General features: G+C 39.5%; 2 protein-coding genes and 1 long non-coding RNA gene across 8 annotated transcripts; 2 read left to right on the top strand and 1 right to left on the bottom strand.

Moving 5' to 3' along the window:
* The first annotated feature begins 97 nt into the window (after window positions 1-97).
* nup58 (nucleoporin 58) lies at window positions 98-11,482 on the top strand. 4 transcript variants are annotated; one of them, XM_044031669.1, is made up of 14 exons: window positions 99-572; window positions 1,439-1,593; window positions 1,699-1,731; window positions 1,817-2,095; window positions 2,184-2,349; window positions 2,467-2,532; window positions 2,718-2,892; window positions 2,980-3,059; window positions 3,310-3,428; window positions 3,767-3,849; window positions 4,017-4,218; window positions 8,588-8,671; window positions 9,348-9,446; window positions 9,839-11,482. In XM_044031669.1, exons 1-14 carry the CDS (start codon window positions 493-495, stop codon window positions 10,009-10,011), a joined length of 1,794 nt encoding a protein of 597 aa, XP_043887604.1. In that variant the 5' UTR covers window positions 99-492; the 3' UTR covers window positions 10,012-11,482. The 4 variants fall into 4 exon arrangements, with proteins under 4 accessions (XP_043887622.1, XP_043887604.1, XP_043887612.1 ...); XM_044031687.1 differs by lacking the exon at window positions 9,348-9,446 and having other exon boundaries at window positions 98-572; XM_044031677.1 differs by lacking the exon at window positions 8,588-8,671.
* On the bottom strand, window positions 4,135-9,870 carry LOC122773205. Its single transcript, XR_006360864.1, has 3 exons — window positions 9,806-9,870; window positions 9,325-9,489; window positions 4,135-4,258 (listed from the first exon to the last, which is right to left on the bottom strand). It is a non-coding gene; the product is annotated as an uncharacterized LOC122773205 (long non-coding RNA).
* An 804-nt stretch (window positions 11,483-12,286) lies between the features above and the next one.
* Window positions 12,287-20,167, top strand: ropn1l (rhophilin associated tail protein 1-like). Of its 3 annotated transcripts, XM_044041043.1 has the most exons (7): window positions 12,287-12,432; window positions 13,112-13,213; window positions 13,295-13,427; window positions 14,388-14,508; window positions 15,182-15,343; window positions 15,893-16,071; window positions 19,384-20,167. In XM_044041043.1, the coding sequence occupies exons 3-7, from the start codon at window positions 13,297-13,299 to the stop codon at window positions 19,484-19,486; spliced, it is 696 nt and encodes a 231-aa protein (XP_043896978.1). In that variant the 5' UTR covers window positions 12,287-12,432; window positions 13,112-13,213; window positions 13,295-13,296; the 3' UTR covers window positions 19,487-20,167. The 3 variants fall into 3 exon arrangements, with proteins under 3 accessions (XP_043896978.1, XP_043897053.1, XP_043896897.1); XM_044041118.1 differs by lacking the exon at window positions 13,112-13,213; XM_044040962.1 differs by having other exon boundaries at window positions 13,112-13,427.
* Window positions 20,168-21,398: the final 1,231 nt, after the last annotated feature.

Below are 21,398 nucleotides of genomic sequence, written 5' to 3'. Positions count from 1 at the left end.
GTCAACTGTTGTTATGGACGAGTTTGTTTAGGTGGGTGGGGGCGTCCGGAAGTAGCAGCATTCGTATATACCTCACGCGATACTATGGATGCGCGATACCCGCGATCCAGAAACAGCGATATGGACGACGGGAAACGTAGTTGAAAGAAATATTACCCGAAATGCAATAGAATACTGGAAATACCAGGCGGGCAATAGGAAAAGAAGCACCATGCGATAATTCTATCTGGGATATATAGCAGCTTCATAAATCTAAGGGAAAAAAAACTGTAACACGGACGAAAATAGAACGGACTGTAGTTTACATGACGATATTGTTTTGTCATGTAATGTTGTGAATTGAGATACGGGGAACGGGTTTGACTCTCACGCGGGCATCATTCAAAGCTAACTAGCATGCTAGTTGTGATGTTTGGTTGCTCTTCATGACTGGTTGAAGTCCAAATATCTCTTTGGCAATAAATGCGTGCGTCCTAAAAAAAACTCCCAAACATGTCGGGTTTCAACTTTGGTACGGGGGCTCTTGGTGCAACCAACCCGGGTGGTGGCTTTTCATTTGGAGCAGTAACAAGGTAATGACATTCGAATAGCCGACTTAGCTAACGTTACTGTAGCCACACACTGACATAACCCTTTTGTCGAACTCCTACTCCCTTTTACGTTAATTATAATTTAATCACATGCCATGCCTTCAGTCGTCCGGCTTACTGAAGTTGCATTGATATATTTATGTCTGAAGTAAAGTAGCGATCTTGGCTATGATTACTTTAAGTCAAAGCTGAGCGCTGTCTGATATCAACATGTGGTGTTACTTATTCAACTTAATGGCATCACAGGTCTAATTCTAGAGTATAATATTATCGTGATTTAATTGTGGATCATTATATTTAACAAAGTGTATGGTATTGAAATATAATCTGTAGTAAAATAAAAAAATTCCATCCACTGCTTTTACTCTTAATATTGGCCATTAGATGTCTGAGATGAGCTTAAAAGTCCAGATCATCATAGAAGAATACAAATACACAATCAGATGATGTAAATAAAGAGTAGTTTGTAAGCTCAAAAGGGTCTTTTGCTGTTGCTTCCAATCTATTTTGCGTTTTACACTAAGTTGAGGAATATTCTGGTTTCATTGTCAGTCCACACATACCTCCTCTGGTCTGCCTTCCTGCAAGTTTTGGTCATGTGATATCTAGACTTCATCCTATATTTGCTGAATTGATTTCCATAGCACTGATTCAGATTTAACTTAATCCATACACCAAATCTTCCACTTGCATCAAGTGTAAAAACTTTGCAATATTTAAAAATTTTTTTAATTCACTGTGTTCTCATTGAGGTCACATTCTATTTTATTTATGTGCATAAAAACTCCTCCTCCTTTTCTGCTTCACTCTGATATCCTGCAACTGAAACGACTGTTTCTCTTCTTTAGTACACCGGTGGCCAACACTGGCAACTTCGGGGCCGCCCTTGGAACAGCAGCCCCTACCTCCACCACCAGCACCACCGCCGCATCTCTTGGTTTGGGAGGCAGTCTTTTTGCTCAGAAACCCACTGGAGGATTCTCTTTCAACACGCCTGCCTCAAGTAATTATTTTGCTTGTTTGTACATGTGACATTAAGTCCTTTTAAACCTGTGTGTCACACAGCTGGCAACACCTGGTCTTATGTTTTTATGTTGTTCCTTCTCAGGTGCTGCTGCACCTACTACAGGCTTTGCTTTAGGTATGTTGGTGTGAATTCCTCTAGCTGTATGTTATTGAAAACTGCTGAATTTTAAACCTCAGTCTGTACTTACACTTTCTTTCAGGTGCCCCGGCTACAGCAGCTGCTACTACAGGATTTAGCTTGGCTTTCAATAAGCCTACTGCCTCTGCTACACCATTCTCCCTCACCACCACTGCTACCACCTCCTCGTCAGCCCCTGCTGGTGCAGGTTTAACATTTGGCTCCATCCTGACATCTACGGCTCCGCAGCAGCCTGCACCCACATCCTTCAGCCTTGGTCTTGGTGCAGCAACAAGCACCGCAGCAGCCTCAACAGTCCCATCGTTGGGTGGGAGCCTCTTCTCCAACACTGCCGCTACAGGTGAGAATCAAACAAATAATCCAAGCATCTTCTCTCAACTGTAACAAAGTTGTGTGGTTATAACTTATGCATTTCCGTGGTGTTGTAGGTTTGGGTCAGACCACTCTCGGAGGAGCTGGGTTAACATTCGGTTCACTCTTGGCTCCATCCACAACAGTATCAGTGGCCCCAGCCCCCAGTCTTGGCCTGGGTGGAGTGGACTTCAGCACTTCCTCTGAGAATAAGAGTGACTCATCATCTGGAGCCAATGCACAGTAAGTCTTTGTGACCAACTTACTTGATGGTCTTTATTAAATAGAAGTGCCATTGTTTAATCCTTGCAAACAACTGAGAAGCATTCACCTATGGTAACCATTATTTCTCTCCCTCAGGGACAGTAAAGCTTTAAAAGATGAAAACCTGCCTGCAGTCATTTGTCAGGATGTTGAGAATTTCCAGTAAGTTTTGTTACCCATGGAAATACTGACACCTTTTGGCCACAGCACTGTTTGGAATAGTAGAATTTTCTCATGTGTATAGAGTTGCTGGTCATAAGTCATGAAGCTGTGTCTTAACTTGATAATGTAATGTTTTTTTGTCTTGGTGTAGTCATGTTTAATTGTCTTTAATCTTACCTATACAGGAAATTTGTGAAAGAGCAAAAGCAGGTTCAGGAGGACATCAGCAGGATGTCATCTAAAGCCATTACTAAAGTCCAAGATGACATCAAGAATCTAAAGCAGCTCCTCTCTGTCAGTGCCAGTGGTCTGCAGCGCCAAGCTTTGGCTATTGACAAATTAAAGCTGGAAACTGCGCAGGTAATAACACTCCCAATAGACATTTTTCCTTAAAATTAAATTTAAAACCCACATGTGTCCGAAAGATCTTGTTTCCTTTCTTTTTAGGAGCTGAAAAATGCTGACATAGCACTGCGTACACAGAAGACCCCCCCTGGACTTCAACACGAAAACACTGCTCCATCTGAGTAAGTAGGCTCCCTGATAATTGTCCCGAAGCAAAAGTACAGTAGGGCATATGGTTTTATTTATCTTGGCTTTTTATAGACTCTTTGCAACCAGGACGACATTTGCTGAGAAAGCAAAGTGCTAAATGCTGATGTTATTATGAGCTTATTTGCATGTTACTCTACCAGTCTGCTTTCTTTTGTGTGCTAGCTTTTATCATGCCAGGTTTCTGGACAACTAGGAAAAAAAGTGCAATTTTTCTGTGTTAAGTTATTTCCGCAGTCTGGTGGAGCAGTTTGAGGTGCAGCTGCAGCAATATCGACAGCAAATTGAAGAGCTAGAAAACCACCTGACGACGCAGAGCAGTGGATCCCACATTACTCCTCAGGGTAAGGATTTCTGAAAAAATTTTTTTGAAGGAGTATGAGTTTGATCTGGGATTTTTCTCCACTGATGGCCACTCGGCTCTTAGTCTGCTTCTTGGTATTTTTCAATATCAGGCATTGGGTGGAGTTCATTGCCGAAAAGGGGGTTTAGTTACCCTTTAAGCTTTTGTTAGCGGGACGCCGAATAAATCCTGGTCATTTATGAATGTTACCGTAATACAGCATTGATTAATATATTTTAGTAAGTTTAGTTTAACACTCATCAACACTTTTAAAACAAAAAAATATTATCTTTGTCAGTAATTTTGTTTTATGTTCTTGCATTTGTTTTTCCCCCCCAGACTTGTCTTTGGCCATGCAGAAGTTGTACCAGACTTTTGTTGCTCAGGCTGCACAGCTCCAGTCAGCTCATGAAAACGTCAAGGTCAGTTCGTTTCCATCTGTTTCTTACTAAAACCGATAATCTTATCAACCCTGGCATTGCTGGAAAATTATGCACATTTCAAACCACTTTGTGATAAACTTTGTTGATTTCAACTGGTTAATTAGATTATTTCCCTATCTTTTCTACTGTCTTGTCTTGTGTTTCAGATCTTGAAGCATCAGTACCTCTCTTATCGCCGCGCCTTCTTGGAAGACTCCACTGACGTCTTTGAGTCCAAACGGGCAACCAACAGGAAGTGGCAGAGCGCGCCACGAGTCACGACAGGACCTGCCCCATTCTCCAGTGTGCCCAACGCTGCAGCAGTTGCCATGGCAGCCACATTGACCCAGCAACAGCAGCCAACTCCAGGTCTGACTGCCTACAAGTTCTAGAAAGTTCTCCACTTCACCTTGTTAGAACATATGAAGGAGGAAGAGAAGGGAAATGGAAAAATTGTTAGATGAGGACGAGTACGCTCCAAAAATAAAGATTAAGATAATTAAAAATAAATCAACACCAAAAGGAGAGTACCGTGGGAGAAGGGGAGAGATCAGAGAAACCTGTTGCCTTTGCGCTGCCTTCTCCTTTTATCTCTAACTCTGCTGAAGAGTTAAGGAGGTTTATGTAATGGGCCTTACTATACCTGAGTGACATTATATAGACGGCTACATTGTTAATTTACTACCAGAGTTTTACAGTGTTGATACGAAGCCTGATCATACAAACAAAGATTGTCCTACATGCACTTATATAGCAAATGTCTTCACATAATTTCTGTTTCTCCATGTACCCTCTCTGATGAGATATAAGAGAATAATGAAGACATTAACGGCAGAGAAAGTCGAGCTGTATCTATTTTATTTAATTGAACATTTAATATTCAAGCATTGATGCTTGAAAAGAGCCTATTCTTTGAAGGATGTTTGCATAGGACAGTTTTTGTGAAAAGTGGAGCAATCAGTGTATAACGTATGAATTTGTTATGATGTATTGGATCTCCAAGTAACAAGGAATTTGTTTTGTTTACTAAAAATTCAGGACTTCCAAATATTTGTCTTAAGAACTTGAAATCATTTTAGCATTGTTTTCAAAGAAGCACAAGACTTCTTTTGTTCAGGTTCTTACCACGTGGGTCTTGGCTGTATTAATAAAGATTACACAATATTAATATCCAGAATAATCATATAGGTGAAGACTGAGTGGTATGGATACACATACTCTCTAGTCAAAGGTGTTGACAAATAGACATTTTAAACCTCAATGATGGGTATATCCCAAAAATACTTTGAAAAGCCCCTACTTGTACATTGTTTCAGCCACGAAAGGACTAGTATTATACTAATTAACTTTTATTAAACATTTAACAACTGTTTATTAAACACTTAGCAACTGTTATCGTTGTTGCCACATCTCTTAAGGTGTTAAATGTTGAGCCTTTTTTGTAGGCTTTGATTTGAAAGGCCTTTTCACTGGTACATCAGGGCACACACTTATAATAAACAACAGACTAAGCTACTATGTATATTAGCATGCTTCTAGTGTCTTTTACTTATGATGTTTAAGAACTTAAAAAGCAATACTTTTCACTGGGTGAGTTCACAGGAACAGCATGGTTTAGAAATTCACACATGGTAAAGTTTCATTTGGCCCTTATTTCTATCCAACGTATTAATGCAGTATTTGAATCACATTTGATTCTGCACCAAGGCAAGTCGAAGCTCTTCTCAAATAAACATTGAACTAATTTAAGTATTGTTTTGAACAATTGCAAAAAAAAGACATCACATGTAAATAATTACCATAAATTTCATCATTATTGCCAAAGAATTTATTCTCCATTATTTCACATTTCAGAAACAACTAGATCAAAAGTGGATGTCTTGTTCTCTTCAGTATTTATTTACCTATTTATTTCTAGTTTATTTTTGTTTAATTTATCTTGCTGAGTCCAGTAAGGGCAGAGTGGCCAATATCAAAGCACATACGACACTAACATGCAGCTGGGCGGAGCTTCATTTCAGGCAGATTTGTCTCACATATTTGCTGTTGTGGCGTGTGATTGTTAAGCTCAAAGCTCGTTTCAAATTTGTCTCTCACTGGACACGAGGCGAAAGCTCCCAAAAGACTCAGGACTGACACTATTTAAGTGGCTGAACATTTTCCCCCTATTACTGCACACATTTTGTGAACATAAAGGTGAATTTGATTTACCGTTTTAAACACATTTCATACTAATTCTGTCATTTGTTGCTGGGCTAAATGTGCCAGTGCGCTCAGTGTTTATGTACAATCAAGTGTTGTGAACACATAGTAGTCGTTTGAGGTTCATGTGCACTAGGAGTAGTCGACGCGGTGACAAAAAAAAAAGAGACTGTATTGTATTACTGTTGGAGACTAAAATGCATTTTGTTGGTTTGGTTGTGTGAGGCCACACCACTGTTACTTGATTTAAGCTATTTCACATAAGGGCTATTGTCAGTGTAACCGGTCTGGATCATTTAACATCCACATACATGGGAAAATGCAGAGAGTGCTGTCCACGAGATGTAATATCAGGTATTTTAGCCATGGTGGTGGTACTTTGTATATACTTTTGCCAAGATAATTTACTTGATTGTGAAAATCATTCTAATTGTGCTCATTTAGTTTGGTCATTGAGAGTAGAATGATTTTTGCTGCTAACACTGGTCCATCAGTGCCAATTAGATCCATCAGTGCCAAATTAAGTACATGTGGGATTTGCATGTCCTTGTCTCTTTTGTGTGGAGTTTTATTTCCCACAGTTTTATGATGAAGGTATAGTGTTGCTTGATGATGGAACAGAGTGAGGCAGACAGAGAAAGGTGGTTAAAACAGTTTTTCAATTTACTCTTGAGCACTTGTCTGCGTATTGCTGCCAGTCATTGTTAGGTTGTTTCTTGGTGAAACTGCCGCACGTTAGCTCTTAAACAGCTGCTTCGGACATTAAGGTCCTTTTGTTGAAAGACTAAAAATGTGTAGACCGAAGAAAGATGTAGGAATGTTTTTTAGCTGGAGGTTTTTTTGTGGTAGACTTGAACAGTTTGTCTTCCAAATCTCTACCGTCATAAAGTTCTTATTAAATTTTGTAAAAATTGTAATTGGTCCGTCAAATCTCTCTGGATGTTGAAATTGATGGCTATTCTGTTCTTGTATGTTAGGCAACCTCTCAGCATTTGTACACATATGACAGACAATTATTGACTGATGTTTTTTTTTTTTTAATACCGGTACAACACAGGTAGAGTTATCCCATTTACTTTTTTTTTCTTTTTTAAACAAGTGAAGGAAGTAAAATGTGATTTTTATTTATATTAGTTCTTTTGACAACTGAAAGCACTGTCGTCATATTTTGCTTCCAGTGCTCAGTTAAACTGGAGTCATTCTAAAACTCACTGATTCTGAATGGTTTGTTTTGTATAGTATCTTTCTATTTGGTGATGTTGAGCTTTAGTGGAGCAATCAAAAATCCCGAAAATCTGAGTGTGGTCTTTTGGCTGTTTTGAATGTTTTCCTTTATACTCTCATCTTACACTTACGTGTGCTTTTTGTCGTGGTGTTTCTATACGAGGCTTCCAGGAGGTACTGCTCCTCTTATTACAGGTTCTTATCATTTCTGGTTCGATGTCGGTTTGTCTCTTTTGATATTTGACAAGCTACACATTGTTCACTTGAAAACCACACTTAACTTTTACAGTGCATTAAACGGTTACCTCACCTAAATCACTTTTGATCCAAGTTAAAAAAAGGTATTTGTAGTCTGAACTCGTGTACATTTTGTTACGACCTTTAACCACAAAGAATGTCTAATACACTGGTGAAATTAAACACAAGCCACAAAAGGTTGGTTCCTGTTGGAAGGATGACCCAAAACGTAATCATATTTACTTCCACAGGCAAACGAAAGTCAATACATTTCATTTAATTTCACCATTTTACACTGAGAGGCAAGTGCAGATGCCAAGATCACAGTTTTATCTAGAGTGCTTTTACTTGTAGATGAGTATTACAACCTATATAACCTATGCCTGTTGATACATGATAGTTAATATATAATATGGTGTGCCTTTTTGAGCTATATTCAGTCACTGTGTGATCTTTTTTTGATGTGTGCTAGTTCATTCACTCTTGAGAAATTTTGAAACTTGTCAAATGCAGTAGCAGTTAGTAATTAACAATCAATTATGTTCTAAACTGTTTGTTTGTGTTTTATGTAAGTGGACTTGCATATTAAATTGACAATAAATCAATTTTTAAACGAAGAAACGTTTGTCCTTGTTTCTTTCCGACACAAGTTGCTGTAACGACACAGATAAATTGAAAACCCTTCGTGAAATTTGATTGCACACCAAAATAATTGCAGAAGGAAACAAAAAGACAAGTTTCTGAGTGAAAGAACTAGCAGCATTTTTGAAAGAAACAAGTGAATTGCAGATTAGTCGGAATGTTATTACATTTTTATGAAGGAGTTCAATTTGTGACAGATGTTACATCTCTTAACTGATGTTACCACAGAACAAAAGTTTACTCCACTATCTACTGCAGTCAAAACTTAAAATGGGCACATTTGTGGTTCTTAACCTTTCTATCAAAGTATTTTGTAATGTGGTAGTAGTGCCAGTCACAGTGAATGGTCTTGCCAGCTTTCAGAAACATAACTTGCCTCAAACATGCAACATTTTCCGAGGAGTAAAGAAAATGCTCTCTCTCTGTGCATTAGGGACCCAGGCAGCCTTGGGGGCAGGGTTTGGGAACCCTTTTGCCTCGACAGTTGGCAGTAGCTTGGGCTCTTCTACCGTAGGAGGTATTACCTCTGGCTTTTTTTTATTATTATTTATTATTTGTATTCATGATTGTTGCTTTTTACTTTGCCCTTACCATCACATCTTAGTGAGACCGTCTGTGTTCTCCTGTATGAAAATATAGATAAGCAATGTGTATGTGTCTGAGAGTGGTGCAATTAATGCTTGGCAGTTTGTGTTCCTTCTCATTCAAGAGGTCAAGTGCGTTCACACCACAAGAAAATAGAGCAAATTAGATTGGTGGATGGCACAAATTACATTAAAGTCACAAGTTATGCTTGTTTTTGGGTTTTTTTTTGTACACGGTGAACATAAATTTGGCTGAAAACAATTAGCAATTGAGTGAATTTGCAGTGGGTGAATTCACTTGTGGGAACAAGTGGTCTGAACGCACACAAAGATGGGGGTTTTCCCTTCCCTTGCAACTGCTATGTTTCCCCCCCCCCTCCCTTCGACCTTTGCTTTGCCATGCAGCACTCTGTGTGTGTGTGTGTGTGTGTGTGTGCGGTCACCCCATCAGACGTTAAGGCTGTGTGCTGTGGTGTATTGGTTAAGTTGTTTGTACACGTTTGCTAATGCCTGCCTGTGTTCATCGCTGAGGCGCTGCTGCTTGTTTGTCGTTGTAGCGTTGTAGGCCGCGTCAGCTCAAACTTACTTCCATGTTACTTTCTCCTGCAGGTTTTGGTGGTGGGCCAGCATTTGGTGGGGTGGGGACTGGGGGATCTTCTTTTGCCTTCTCCTCCACCAGTAAGCCCACAGGAGGCAGTCTGAGTGCAGGTACACACATGCTGTATATATCGTCGTATTCCAAGGACAGCAACTAGAGAAAAAATAAAGTGTAATTAGAGTCAGAAGGTAAATTAGATGAGCTTCAAGTATAGATAAAAGGTATGTCAGAGCTTCGAAATAACGTGCAAATATTGATAACGATTACTATCATACTATTTATAGTTTTTCTGGTTTCCTGTCTGCTTTGGGAAGGCTTTGCCAGCAACACCAATAGTTGCAGGCATTATGCTCACATTAAGTGTGTTGGCAGCTTGGACACAACACATTTTACACACAACCTGGCAAATGCTAGAATCTCAATAGTACTTGATTGTGTATTTTTTTTAATTAATTTTTTTCTAACTTACTTTTGTATGATCTTGGCTTTGATGATTCTCTAGGCTTTGGTAGCGCCAGCAGCTCAGGCTTCAACTTCAGCAGCAATCCTGGCATCAACCCCTCGGCCGGCCTGACCTTTGGGGTGTCTAACCCTCCTGCTGCGGGCTTTGGCACCGGAGGGTCTTTTCTGCAGCTCAAGAAACCCCCTGCTGGTAACAAAAGAGGCAAGAGATAGAACCAAGGAAAGACAGAAGAACCCTGTGATTGACCAGCTGACCACCTTAGGGTTTTGCACTTGGTGAAAGCCTGGCCTCAAGAAAAGCATGCAAGTGCTACAGGAATCATTATCCAACTCTGGAAAGAAGAAAATCAAAAGTGTGCTAAACTAAAAGATGGGTTATAATTCATCATCAAACAGCAACACAGGATTACTAACCTGTTGACACAGTGGCTGCTCGATATTTTCTTTAACTTTTTTTTGTATTCTCCATTGATGTGATCAAACATTTAGTCCAAATAAATAAATGACAAAATTCTGCCCATATTAACACATTCATGTGGGATCAATTTAAAAAAAAAAAAAAGATTTATGTTTCTTGAACCTTAATAATTAGTTGCTCTGGACAGGTGTATTTTGAAGATGAGTTGCCCTCTTCCATTGACCATGGAGGCCACTGGCATGTAATGAAATCTGTAGCACCACATTGCTTTTAGAGTTGCCAGTCATAGACACACACGAGTCAATTTGACATCATTTCAGGCATGTGGAAAAATGACTGAAATATTTCACAAGCAGGCTTTTGTGCTTTGAAATTGACAGTGCAGTCGGCTCTATTGTATCGACACAAATTCCAATTGTAAAACTGTACTCGAACGACTCTCAAATGATGACTTTGTCCACGTTGTGTGTGTCCACGGAAGTTTGTGATAAGGTGCAAGACGAAGAGGGTTCTGATGTAATGGTTGAAATGATTGAGTCTGGTTTCAGAAGTTTCGGGAGGGAGGGAGTATTATCTGAGTCTACATAGTTTTATAGGCACAGGAGTGTCCAGGGTGGGTTAGTTTTTTGGGGACACACAATTTTATTTTTGTATCAAGCGGGGAAAGACATTAAGGAGGGGTTAAAGGGGAATATCAACTCGGGATAGCCCATTATCTAGTCCACGTAACCTGTGTTCTTTTCACTTGACTCCATCCTTATTGTTTATTAATGTCTTTAAACCCATTTTGTTTGCCCTATGTGTGTGTGTGTGTAAGAAGTCAGCAAACCTGTTTCTATTACATGGTTCCCATTAGATGTTACTTTAGCTGAATCTAAAAGGGATTTCAAAGACAGATTCTATCCACTTCGATTTTTACACGTGCTTGGACAAATTTGCACTTGCCAGTGTACGTGACGGTGATTGTGTGAATGTGCATGTGTGCCTATTGCAAAAGTATGAATTTGTCTCTTTGGTCTGGTCTGTCATGCTCAACTTTGTGGTTGGGGTGGTCGGTATTCTGCTTCTTTTTTTTTCTTTTTTTTTCCCCTCTTCCTTTTTAAATTGTCCATGTCTGTCCAGATACCAAATACTGGTAATTGTACTATCATTTTCTAATCTCAGTCTGTGTAAACATGTATTTTCAAGAAGCTGTTTAATAATAAAATCTTCATTTTGACCAATTGCCTGTTCATGGCATCACTTCAATAAATGGGTGTCTTGACACTGAATGGTCAATGTGTTTTTTTCTGCTAACACATTCACATTTGGTTCCAACTTAAATTTCACAATAAAGATGCGTTCATGGTGGGTAACGAGAATATAAATTACAATTTGAAGCCACTTTACAGAGGAAGAAACCTCAGAAAGAACAGAGTGGTTCCACAGAAGAGGAACCTGGTGGCTAAAACGTTCTGCCTCCATTTTTATTCTTAATGACTGAATGAACCACAGTTAAACTTGCATTTTGAGACCTTTTTGGAAATACAGAGTACTATCAACTAATTGAGCAGCGTCTTTTAAGACATGACGTAGCATAAATTAAAGTGCATATGTTTTAATGGCCAAATTCAATTATTCAACTTTTGTCAAATCCATACCTTTTTGTCTTCAAAATCTACCGGAAGATTCCAGATTGGTCTCTGTTGACAAAGAGTACAGACCACTAACTATGGTGGTTTTTTGGCAGCATGGACACTGCAACTGAGTAAGCTAAATTGAACGCAGCGTAATTATTTTTGATTGTTTGCACCTGTGATTTTTCCCTCTGTCAGGTGTCAGAATAACTGCTGTGCAAATAAAAGGTCAAATTATTTCATTTTATTTGTAAAACACAGCTGAAAAGTTAATGTCCTTTATCCAAAACGCCATTTGGACACGTCACAGTAGGAAAAGCACAGGTGTATATTATTAAATTATTAAAATATAACACAACAATGATTAAACTCGGCCCGTTGTCACCTGGGTAAATACCTCCTACATATAGGGGGCGCTAATGCGATAAAAGCGGGGTTCCAGGCACGTTGTTAAAGCAAGTAAGCACGCTGTTGCTAGGCAACGTTAGGTCTTGTCTATACAGTTAGAAAACGATGCATAAAGTCAGTTTCTTTGACCCAGACACGTTTATTCCAGCTCGCTGCTCACCTCCCTGCGACCTTCTGACCACATTCATGCAGGTAACGATAGTGTTGAATGTGTTTTAACTCCATCAGTAATTTAGCTGTTGTGACGCATATAAAACTGATGATGAATCGTCTTCCAGCGACATTTTACATTTGTTCCTATGTTTTTTAAAATGAATGTAGTGACTTCTGATAAAATAATAATGGTAGTGAGGTTTCATTTGTTATCAGCCTTGCTCATTAATACTTTTACCTAAAATCATCACCATAATCGAGATTAGGGTCTAAGAATTCACTACAAACGTCAGTGGTCACCTATAGATTATATTAAACATCTTTTTCTTAATGAAAAAATGAAACTTGAGATAAAAAAAAAAATATATATAGATCCTGTTAATTTAGAGAAGAGCCTAATTATTTTAATTATTAAAAACGAAAAAGAAAAATATTCAGAAAGGGAGCATGAATTAATTTCAATGAAACATTTTCTTGCTAAATTAGAAAATGGTTGAAGTTATTTTACAGAAAAAGTCATTAATTCATAAAAAAAAACCCTGAGAATTTTCTTTACGATTAATGTATATTGTTCTGTTTTATCACTATTTCACATTCTGTCTGTTCAGTTCTGCTCATTTCTTCTCTATACTGGCTCTGTGTGAATGATGCTTGTAAAGCACGTTGCTATGCTGTTCATATGCCATTAAAATGTGTCTTTCCTTTGCATCTTCCCAAGATAAAAGGATAAAAGACAGCATCACGATCAGAAACAACAAATAGAAGAAGGATGCAGTGACACAACAAGTGACAAAACACTCCAAAGAAGAAAACGGAAAAAGTCACAGTGCTGTCTTACGTTATCTTAGACTCGATTTTGGCTAGAATTTCAAATAATATATTGCCGTGCTTTGTCTTGCAGCCATGCCACTTTCCGACACAATGTACTGCTCTGAGCAAATCAGGATCCCTCCTGAACTGCCCAGTATCCTCAAAAACTTCACCAAGGCAGCCATCCGAACACAGCCTGAGGATCTGCTGAAGTGGGCTGTGGAGTAAGTACAGTCTCCACATGTTTTTTGGGGTTTTTCTTTCTCCCAATTTTGATCTGTTAAAAGACACTATAAACAGTGTCTGAAGGCAGCATCACTGCCAAGTGAATGGCTATAATTGGATCCCATGGGCTTCCATGTTACTGCAGTGTTTAAACGATCTGACTTTCTCAAGCAAAGACCAAGGACTTTGGGATTAGCGGGTGAAATTTAAATATATTGGGATTTTTGTGTACCCCAGAAGGACTGTTATGTTGCAGGAGTTTATTGGCCATTGTAGCACAGTGGTGTTTAGGGTGAAACAATTAAAATGGATCCTGAGTAACGGCGTGTTTTGGTGACATTAAAGTGACTCACATAGAGTACTTTGCAAAATTAGATGTGTTGTGTTGGATTAGATGTGTTGTTTGGGCAATGCCATAATGACTATACAGTATAATTATTTCTGCGTCACCTGATAGGAGCGTATCTACTGGTCAACAGCTATATATTGAAACTGGGGTGGAACCCTTATTAATGTTACACTTTATATAAGACAAACGTTCAGTCACATCATTCCAATCCAAATGCCAAGGATCACAGAATTTGACAGACGTATAAACACACACACGCTAAATCCCAGAATGTAAACAGTGTCTCAGGATTGGGGGTGAGCACACCCAGTCCGTCCTGAATGCATGCTCTGATGTATCCACAGACGCCACATTCTGAGGTGCTCTGCAAATGCACATGCACAGTAGTACTGTAAATGTAAATGCACTCTTTAATGCTGCCTCTGAATTCCCTGCAAATTAAATCACAGCCACTGTGAAATGAAGATTTCCAAATGACTTTCATTATCTAAAGTGTGAAGTGTAGGAAAGCATTAATAAAAAATGTTGGAGGATTTCATGCAAAAAAAAAAGAAAAAGAAAAGATGATAACATCTGAGCACCTGCTAATATACTGTGCTTTCTTTTCCAGATACTTCACCGCACTGTCACGGGGAGAGGCTTTGCCTGTCAAGGACAGATTGGAGATAAATGTTGCCTCCCAGAAAGAGGCGGAGCTGACTCCAGGTCTACTTAAGACTCTTCATAAACAGGTATTTTGTTTTACAAAACAAACCAATCCATTGACTATGACTGGTGACGGAAGAAAAGCAATAAATGGAATACATAATATAACGACCGCACTGCATATTTTCCAGAGTGCTTCACTGTTTTGAATTTACATTGTGTAATGGATTATTTTACACGTTTCTATGGATGTGACCATTAGTTATGTTTAGTGTACACATTTGCTTACACTTGTTTTATTCTTTTCTGTATCTGTAAAATGCAGTGGATTCTTTTTTTCCTCGTGTTGGGTCATTAAATTTTCACATTATTGTAAGCCTATTTTATCTTACCTGGGGCAGCTGCTGGCATCCCAGTGTGGTGGATGGACCCATTAAAAGAAATGAATAATTAACATTTCCTTAAAGGTCAACACTTGAGCTACCATGTTCGTAAGGATGCCTCTCTTCCTTCTTCATGCCAGTGACATTAATGTATGAGACGTATTTATTTTTTGTAACGTTTCATTTAGAAAATGTAAAAAAATATATAAATAATATTAAATGTCAATGCCTGGAGCAGGAGATTTTAGTTGTTACTTAATTATGTGGCTTCCTACACAACACATGTAAAGGAAGTCATCTTCTCGATATGCTAGACAGACTGATGTGTTTCCTTTCGTCAACTCTCCTAACCCCATCTTACTGCACCCAATCACAGCTGTCCATGAGGCAAACTTGTAGCAGGGATGATCTGCAGAATGAATGGAAGGATCTGTGTCTACCAGAGGATCAGCTGGACATCCTGCTATCGCTGGGCAGCTTTGGTTCAGAAATTGAGTGGATGGAGTTTTTTGCCCTGGGCTGCAGTTCTCTTGGAGGGGTGAGATGTTACATAAGGCCAGATACAAATGTTAAAACCATTTTGATGCTGCTTCTTTTGAGCCTCAGAACCCAATGTGAGTCTAAGCACAGCTGGAGATCCACAAGTTTTTTTGTTCATCTCGCAGTCTCACTTTCTCGTGTTTAAACTAGATCCAGGCGCCTGTGATCCAGACATCCCCAGACTCCACGACACAAATCCCTCTCTGACTGGGAAAATCTTTGCTTTTCTCTCGAGCCAAGGTTTTTGCTCAGACAGCAGAGACACATCAAAAAAGAATATCGTAAAAAAGAACTTTGCAGATGGTAACTCTGATTCTGCAGATCAGCGTTAACAACTTTATGTGCTCAGTGTCAGTAGTTTTATGCTGCTGAGCTTAGGGGCCTCTCATCACTTTAACCACACGGTGGCAGTCATGTTCTATATCGATGAGGTTGCTTTTCTCACCAGCTGTGAACTAAGTTGCGTATATGGAACATGTGACATGTATTTACAATATCATCACTGAATGCTGAATGCATGTTTTTATTTATTCTTTACTTTTCTCAGACCCTATTTGGTTCTTTGAAGTTTGCCTGCGAGATCCTGACAGAGGACAAGGAGGACGGTAGTGACCCGAGGATCCCATTTGACACCTTTGCCCAGATTTACACTTACCTGGCTCATCTCGAGGGGGACATGCCACAGGAGGAGATTGACAACTTCCTTGGCTGTCTGCAAAAACAAACGTAGGTGTCATTATTTTACTCTTTCGTCTCTCATGAACATCAGGAGTCAAGGTGAGATAAGATGTCAATTTGACATGGGTGGACTCAAATGACCTCAAAAACTCAAAAAGTATAACTTCTTTTTATTAGGTTTCACAAACGTTCCCTCATTTAGTGGCAACCATGACCTACTGTGTGATGAGGTCAACAGTGTAACACATGAGATCGTATTTTGGTACTGACTTTGCTGCAGATACATACTAAACGGTGCTTTATGAAGCCACAATTCTTTCTATTTAGTTCTGTTGTCTTTGTCTGACAGCGATCAGCAGAATGACACAATTCAGATTCCTGACTTCCACGTCCACGGTCAATGGAAAAAAAAGGAGAGATATAAAGCAACGGAAAGACAGGGAGGGAGGAAAAGAAATGATAGTGTTCAATTAGGTCCAGTGATGCTCCTTCAAGCCCAGCTGGTGTTTCATTACCTACAAACGGGTTCCATTAATTGTTGGAATTAGACACAGTTGGTTATTATTTATCACTGAGTCAGATTAGAATATTTTAATGAGCAGCACGAGAGGCACAAAGCTGCTCTACACAGTCTGTCAGGTGGAGCGTGTGTATGCTTTTCCCTGAGGTCTAGGTTTGCCAAAGTTAATTCATCATACGTTCAACCCTATCAGCTTTTAGACTTGCGTCATTTGGCTTCTCTGCCAGAATATTCCCTTTATTAAGTGGCCAGAAAGAGATGTAAACAGATAAGGGAAAAAAAATTTTTTAGCCCGTGTTAACACAGCCAGAGTTATATAATGACTAAAATGGCCATAGCGCTCATTTGGAGTATTCCTATCATCAGAATAAATGAATATATAATAAGAAAAGTATAATACTAATAATACAGATATTTTCTTTGTTGAAGAAACGTTCTTCTTTAACCCGGCAGGATTTGGCATGCATACTTCTCATTACCATAACTCCTAGACCGTTTGTGATCTCTAGAATATTCAGTTGCAATAGCCCTCAGGAACTTCCACGGAACGACCGTCCAATCGCAGACAAGATTGTATGTTTGTCAGCTTCTCAGAACCATCATTCCTGAACGGTTGAATAACTGCCAGATATTGGACGTTGAAGTTATCTTGGAAAAAAGGCAGACGCAATCACGATGATAATCAAGCGGCCTGATCATCATGATGGCCATAAGAGGGTTAAATCTAAAGATACGATTTTTCAAAAAGTATGACGCAAGAACTGAATCGATTTGGAAAGCCATTTGTGTCTCAGTGACTTAAAGTATAAAAAAAGCAAAATACTACTAAACAGTATGTGGACAAGACATTGCGAGTAAACATCACATGTAACTAATCAATTACCCACATATGTGATGTGAAGCTCCCAGCCTGAACTTTATATTATATTATTTATGTTATCTTTCTGTCTGTCTCTCTCGCTCTCTCCCCCCTCTTCTCCCTGTGGGGTTTAATGGCAGCTTGTATCCATGACGTTGCATAACTGCCATCTTCAGGACTTAGGAAAAACCTACCCTGTCATATTCTTTCTCTTCTCCTCAGTCTCATCCTCTCACTGCCCCCTCTTTACCCCATGAAGGATTGCAGTTGTTGCTGAGTCAAAGGGGATCAGAGGACAGATAGAATCCCTTATAATCTGATGACTGCAGGCTCTCCACCTGTGTGACACAGAGAATACAATGTGAAACAGAAACGGATAGTATGTTAAAAACAACAGCGTTTATTTTCATATTCTCGGAAAATATTGTTGTCTTTATGGTCTGCAACTGAAAGTTCTGTGCAGTGTTTGACATCAAAGATTTGCCATCTTGGGGAATTGCCAGCTTGAATAACAAACTCGGAAAAGAAACTTTGAATTTTAAAGCAGCAGCGGCCAACTCCGGTCCCTCGTGGTTCATGTGTGGTTACAGACATGCAGGCGTTGCAGTTGCTAGATACTGGTAAAAAAAACCCATAGATACTCTTTGTTTAGAGCTGGTGTTATGCTGTGTCAAAACCCACAAGATATTTGGTGAATGCTCCGCTCTGCCGTGTTTTAAATATGGTATAATCCTTTGTATTGTAATTCTGTACGCCAGAGAATAACATAGTAAAAGCAAGGCTTACAGGGAACCAGTGCAACTGCAGACATTTTTTTTTATTGCCAGTATACACTGTGCAGTCCATTATAATACCATAGTGACAAGTTAAAGCCCAAAGGTTGTCTCCCAGCTCTAAATTAGAATCAGCTACTCACACATTCAAAGCCAAAGTTTATTCTCTTTAAAAAGTCCCTGCTCATCAGCTGGTACTTTCCAGTGGATTGAGTTTGCGAAGTAGAACACTGCTGACATGGGGAACATGAGCCTGAAGACTGAAGCAGTTTGTGTGTTATTGTCAAACTGTGAGCTGACTAAACCACTCGAAAGCCCTCACTTGCCCTTTTGGTCTTGCCACTGCAGATTTTCCTTCAAGCATTTATTTAAAATCACAATTTCACAATAATTCTACAAAGAAAAACAATCTGTGTGGAGCCAAACCACCACATGGTTTCTATTATCACCAGTAACACCTGTCCTAATAGACAAACTGAATACAAAAGATGGATTTAATACAGTTAATTCTATTATTTATGCATGTGTAATAATAATAATGAATCACCACTACAAGCACTATTACAGGCAGCGAGATCAGGAGTGTTCCTCTTGTTCTGATTCCGCCCTTTCACAGTTTACAGTAAGAAACAATGACATGTTATTCCCACAGTATCTACGGGCTTATCTTAAACTAATGTTGATCATGCAGTGTCACGCTACTCGGCTGCTCCACCTTTGCAGGATGTTGGAAATTTGGTAGAAACCATGACGTCATTGCATGCAAGATGTTGTGGTGGTTGAGGGACCTCGGCTCCAGGGTGGAACTGGTTGCACAAGCTTTAATGTTTCTTCAAGTAACGTCACTTCTCCGGGGACATGATGAATGTATCAGAGCAGTGCGAGAAAGAGTCAGGAGAAGAGAGAGAGAGTGAATACAAAGGCTCTCTTTTAGCATTCCTTTCTGTAGCTGTTGTGTAACAGATGTCAGGGTAAGCGGAGGGGGAAACCATGAATCATGCATTGTCATGTTCGAGAACATGGATGTCATCCGTCGGGTCAACTGCAGTCCACTGTGTTTGTTGACAGCATTTGTTCAGAAATTGTATGATTGTATTGGTCAAATATTGCTGTTTTTGTTAGTGTGTATTCATTTATAGCAGTAATACATAGAACTGACGTGGTCTTATATATGTTATAGATGTTTAACTACTCACTTTATGTTTCAGGGAGCTCCAAAATGGGATGATAAGACCTGTGGACTTCATCCTCGGCGAGCACACTCCTCTGGACTCATCGAGCCTCACCAGAGACGCGTCACGATCTGAATAGGGAGGGAATTCATATTTAAAGCTGTGTTGTGACAGTGAAAGACGGGTCTGATACGCGCGTGGATGTAATCCTATAAAGAAAGCCAGAAACACAAGTTTTTACTACTCGTGACCGTCTTCATGGCGAGGTGGGATGAGCGACCAAAGGTTGCCATGGTTGCCCACGACAGGCACCAGTCCGTCAAGCAAACGCCTCCAAAACGTTGTTGTTGTTGTTGTTTTTTTCTTTTCCTCGTAAGCCTCATTATCTCATTAATGAAACCATAATTTTATAATCTCCCTAACTGTGACAACACAGGAGCAGGTGTGGCATTCATTAATGAGACTCAAACTCCTTGTGAAGATTAGATGATCTCATTTACGTGTATGTCAAGAGGCGGTGGTGGAATTTTCCAGTCTACTGTGGTGTTCACTGGAGCCAGTATCCTGCAGACGTTAGTTTTACAAACACCTCCACAAACACTCAGCCTCACCATTACAGTGAGGTTACGTGTGGGTGCGTGTGTGTGTGTGGACAGTCTTTACTTCTTCATGATGACCCAGATTTATGTCTTGTGCTGTGACTTCTATCTCTTGAATTGAATTCTACGTAATCTTTTTTTGTTTGATTGTGTCTGTGGTCGTGGAGCATTTGCAGAATATGTTAACGATAAATAAAGTTGATTTGTCGAGGCTTTTTAAATGTGTGCGTCTCAAAAAGTCCTTAAGGGCCAGTGAGGGATGTTTCAAATGACTTAATTAGCACTTGTGGATTATTGATTTTCTCATATTTAACTTGGAGAAAAAGCGATGTCCCTAGATTCAGTTGTCTCTTTAACTTTTGCCGGGCCTCATTAACTGATAAAGCAATAATGAGGAGCCTTTAAAAAGTGGAGTGAATTAATAGTTACTACATTAGGCCTTGATGATAAAGAGGAAGGAAAAAGAAACAACACTTCCAGGCAGATCTTCTTAGAAACAAACACAACCCCTCACAGCCCAGATATAAACACGTGGTTCTAGCGACACATTCAGTTCATAACCACACTCATACACACACACACCTAACAGTTCAGTCCTTGAGTCAAGAGGAGACACAGAGACGATCTTTGTGCAGCACTCCCGCTCCAGGTATGCCATGGAGGAGGCCATGGTGTGATGGAGTGTTATGGATGTTTGTGGTTTTTAAGTTGGAATAAATAAATTGAATGAATGAATGAATGAATGAATGAGGGGAGTCTGTTTAAACGTACCAGCAGCAAAGTTGTGCTGCACTCATGAGGTTTATTTGGGATGCAGGCATGTAAGAGAACGAAAACGTGTTTTTGTGAGCTGCAGAAGCTGCAGAAGCTCGTCCCTTTTTTTAAAGTAACTAGTCATCGGGTCTGTGACACAGTTTTTCCACGTACCCAACGACTGCTTGTCTATAGTGAGCCATTCTTGACCTGGTTCCTTGTTGTGTCTGACATAAGCATGTTTGCTGATGTTTTACAGAAGTTACAAAGAGAGTTATCAGTAACTGTATCCTTCCTCTTACACATGCTTGGAAATGATTGTTGCAGATTTGTGGTGTGAAAAGAACAAATTTATTTTAGTAGGTACAGTATAATTTGTACTATTACTGTCACCCAGATTACCCATTTTATCCCGCCTGTGAACTTTGTATGGTCAACTGTAAGAGAGAGGGTGTCAGATTACAATATGTGATTACTCTTCTAACTAAAACAAATGAAGAGATGGCAACAGCAACCATACCAACCCTGCCCCCCCGCCCCAAATTAATGTGCCACAACAACTCAGTTTTTCACATCTCACAGTTTTTGTCAGAGCTTTGAACTTGGACTGAGCCATGGACCGAGCAAATCTCAACATTTACATGACACACATTTACAGAAGGGCTCCGGTCAGCTCTGTATGATTATCTGTCCGAGGGA

The sequence above is a fragment of the Solea senegalensis genome, linkage group LG1 (genome assembly GCF_019176455.1).
Source record: "Solea senegalensis isolate Sse05_10M linkage group LG1, IFAPA_SoseM_1, whole genome shotgun sequence".
In the NCBI taxonomy this organism is placed as follows: Eukaryota; Metazoa; Chordata; class Actinopteri; order Pleuronectiformes; family Soleidae; genus Solea; species Solea senegalensis.
The sequence above is the reverse complement of the archived record's forward strand: the minus strand, read 5'-3'. Positions and strand labels throughout refer to the sequence as shown.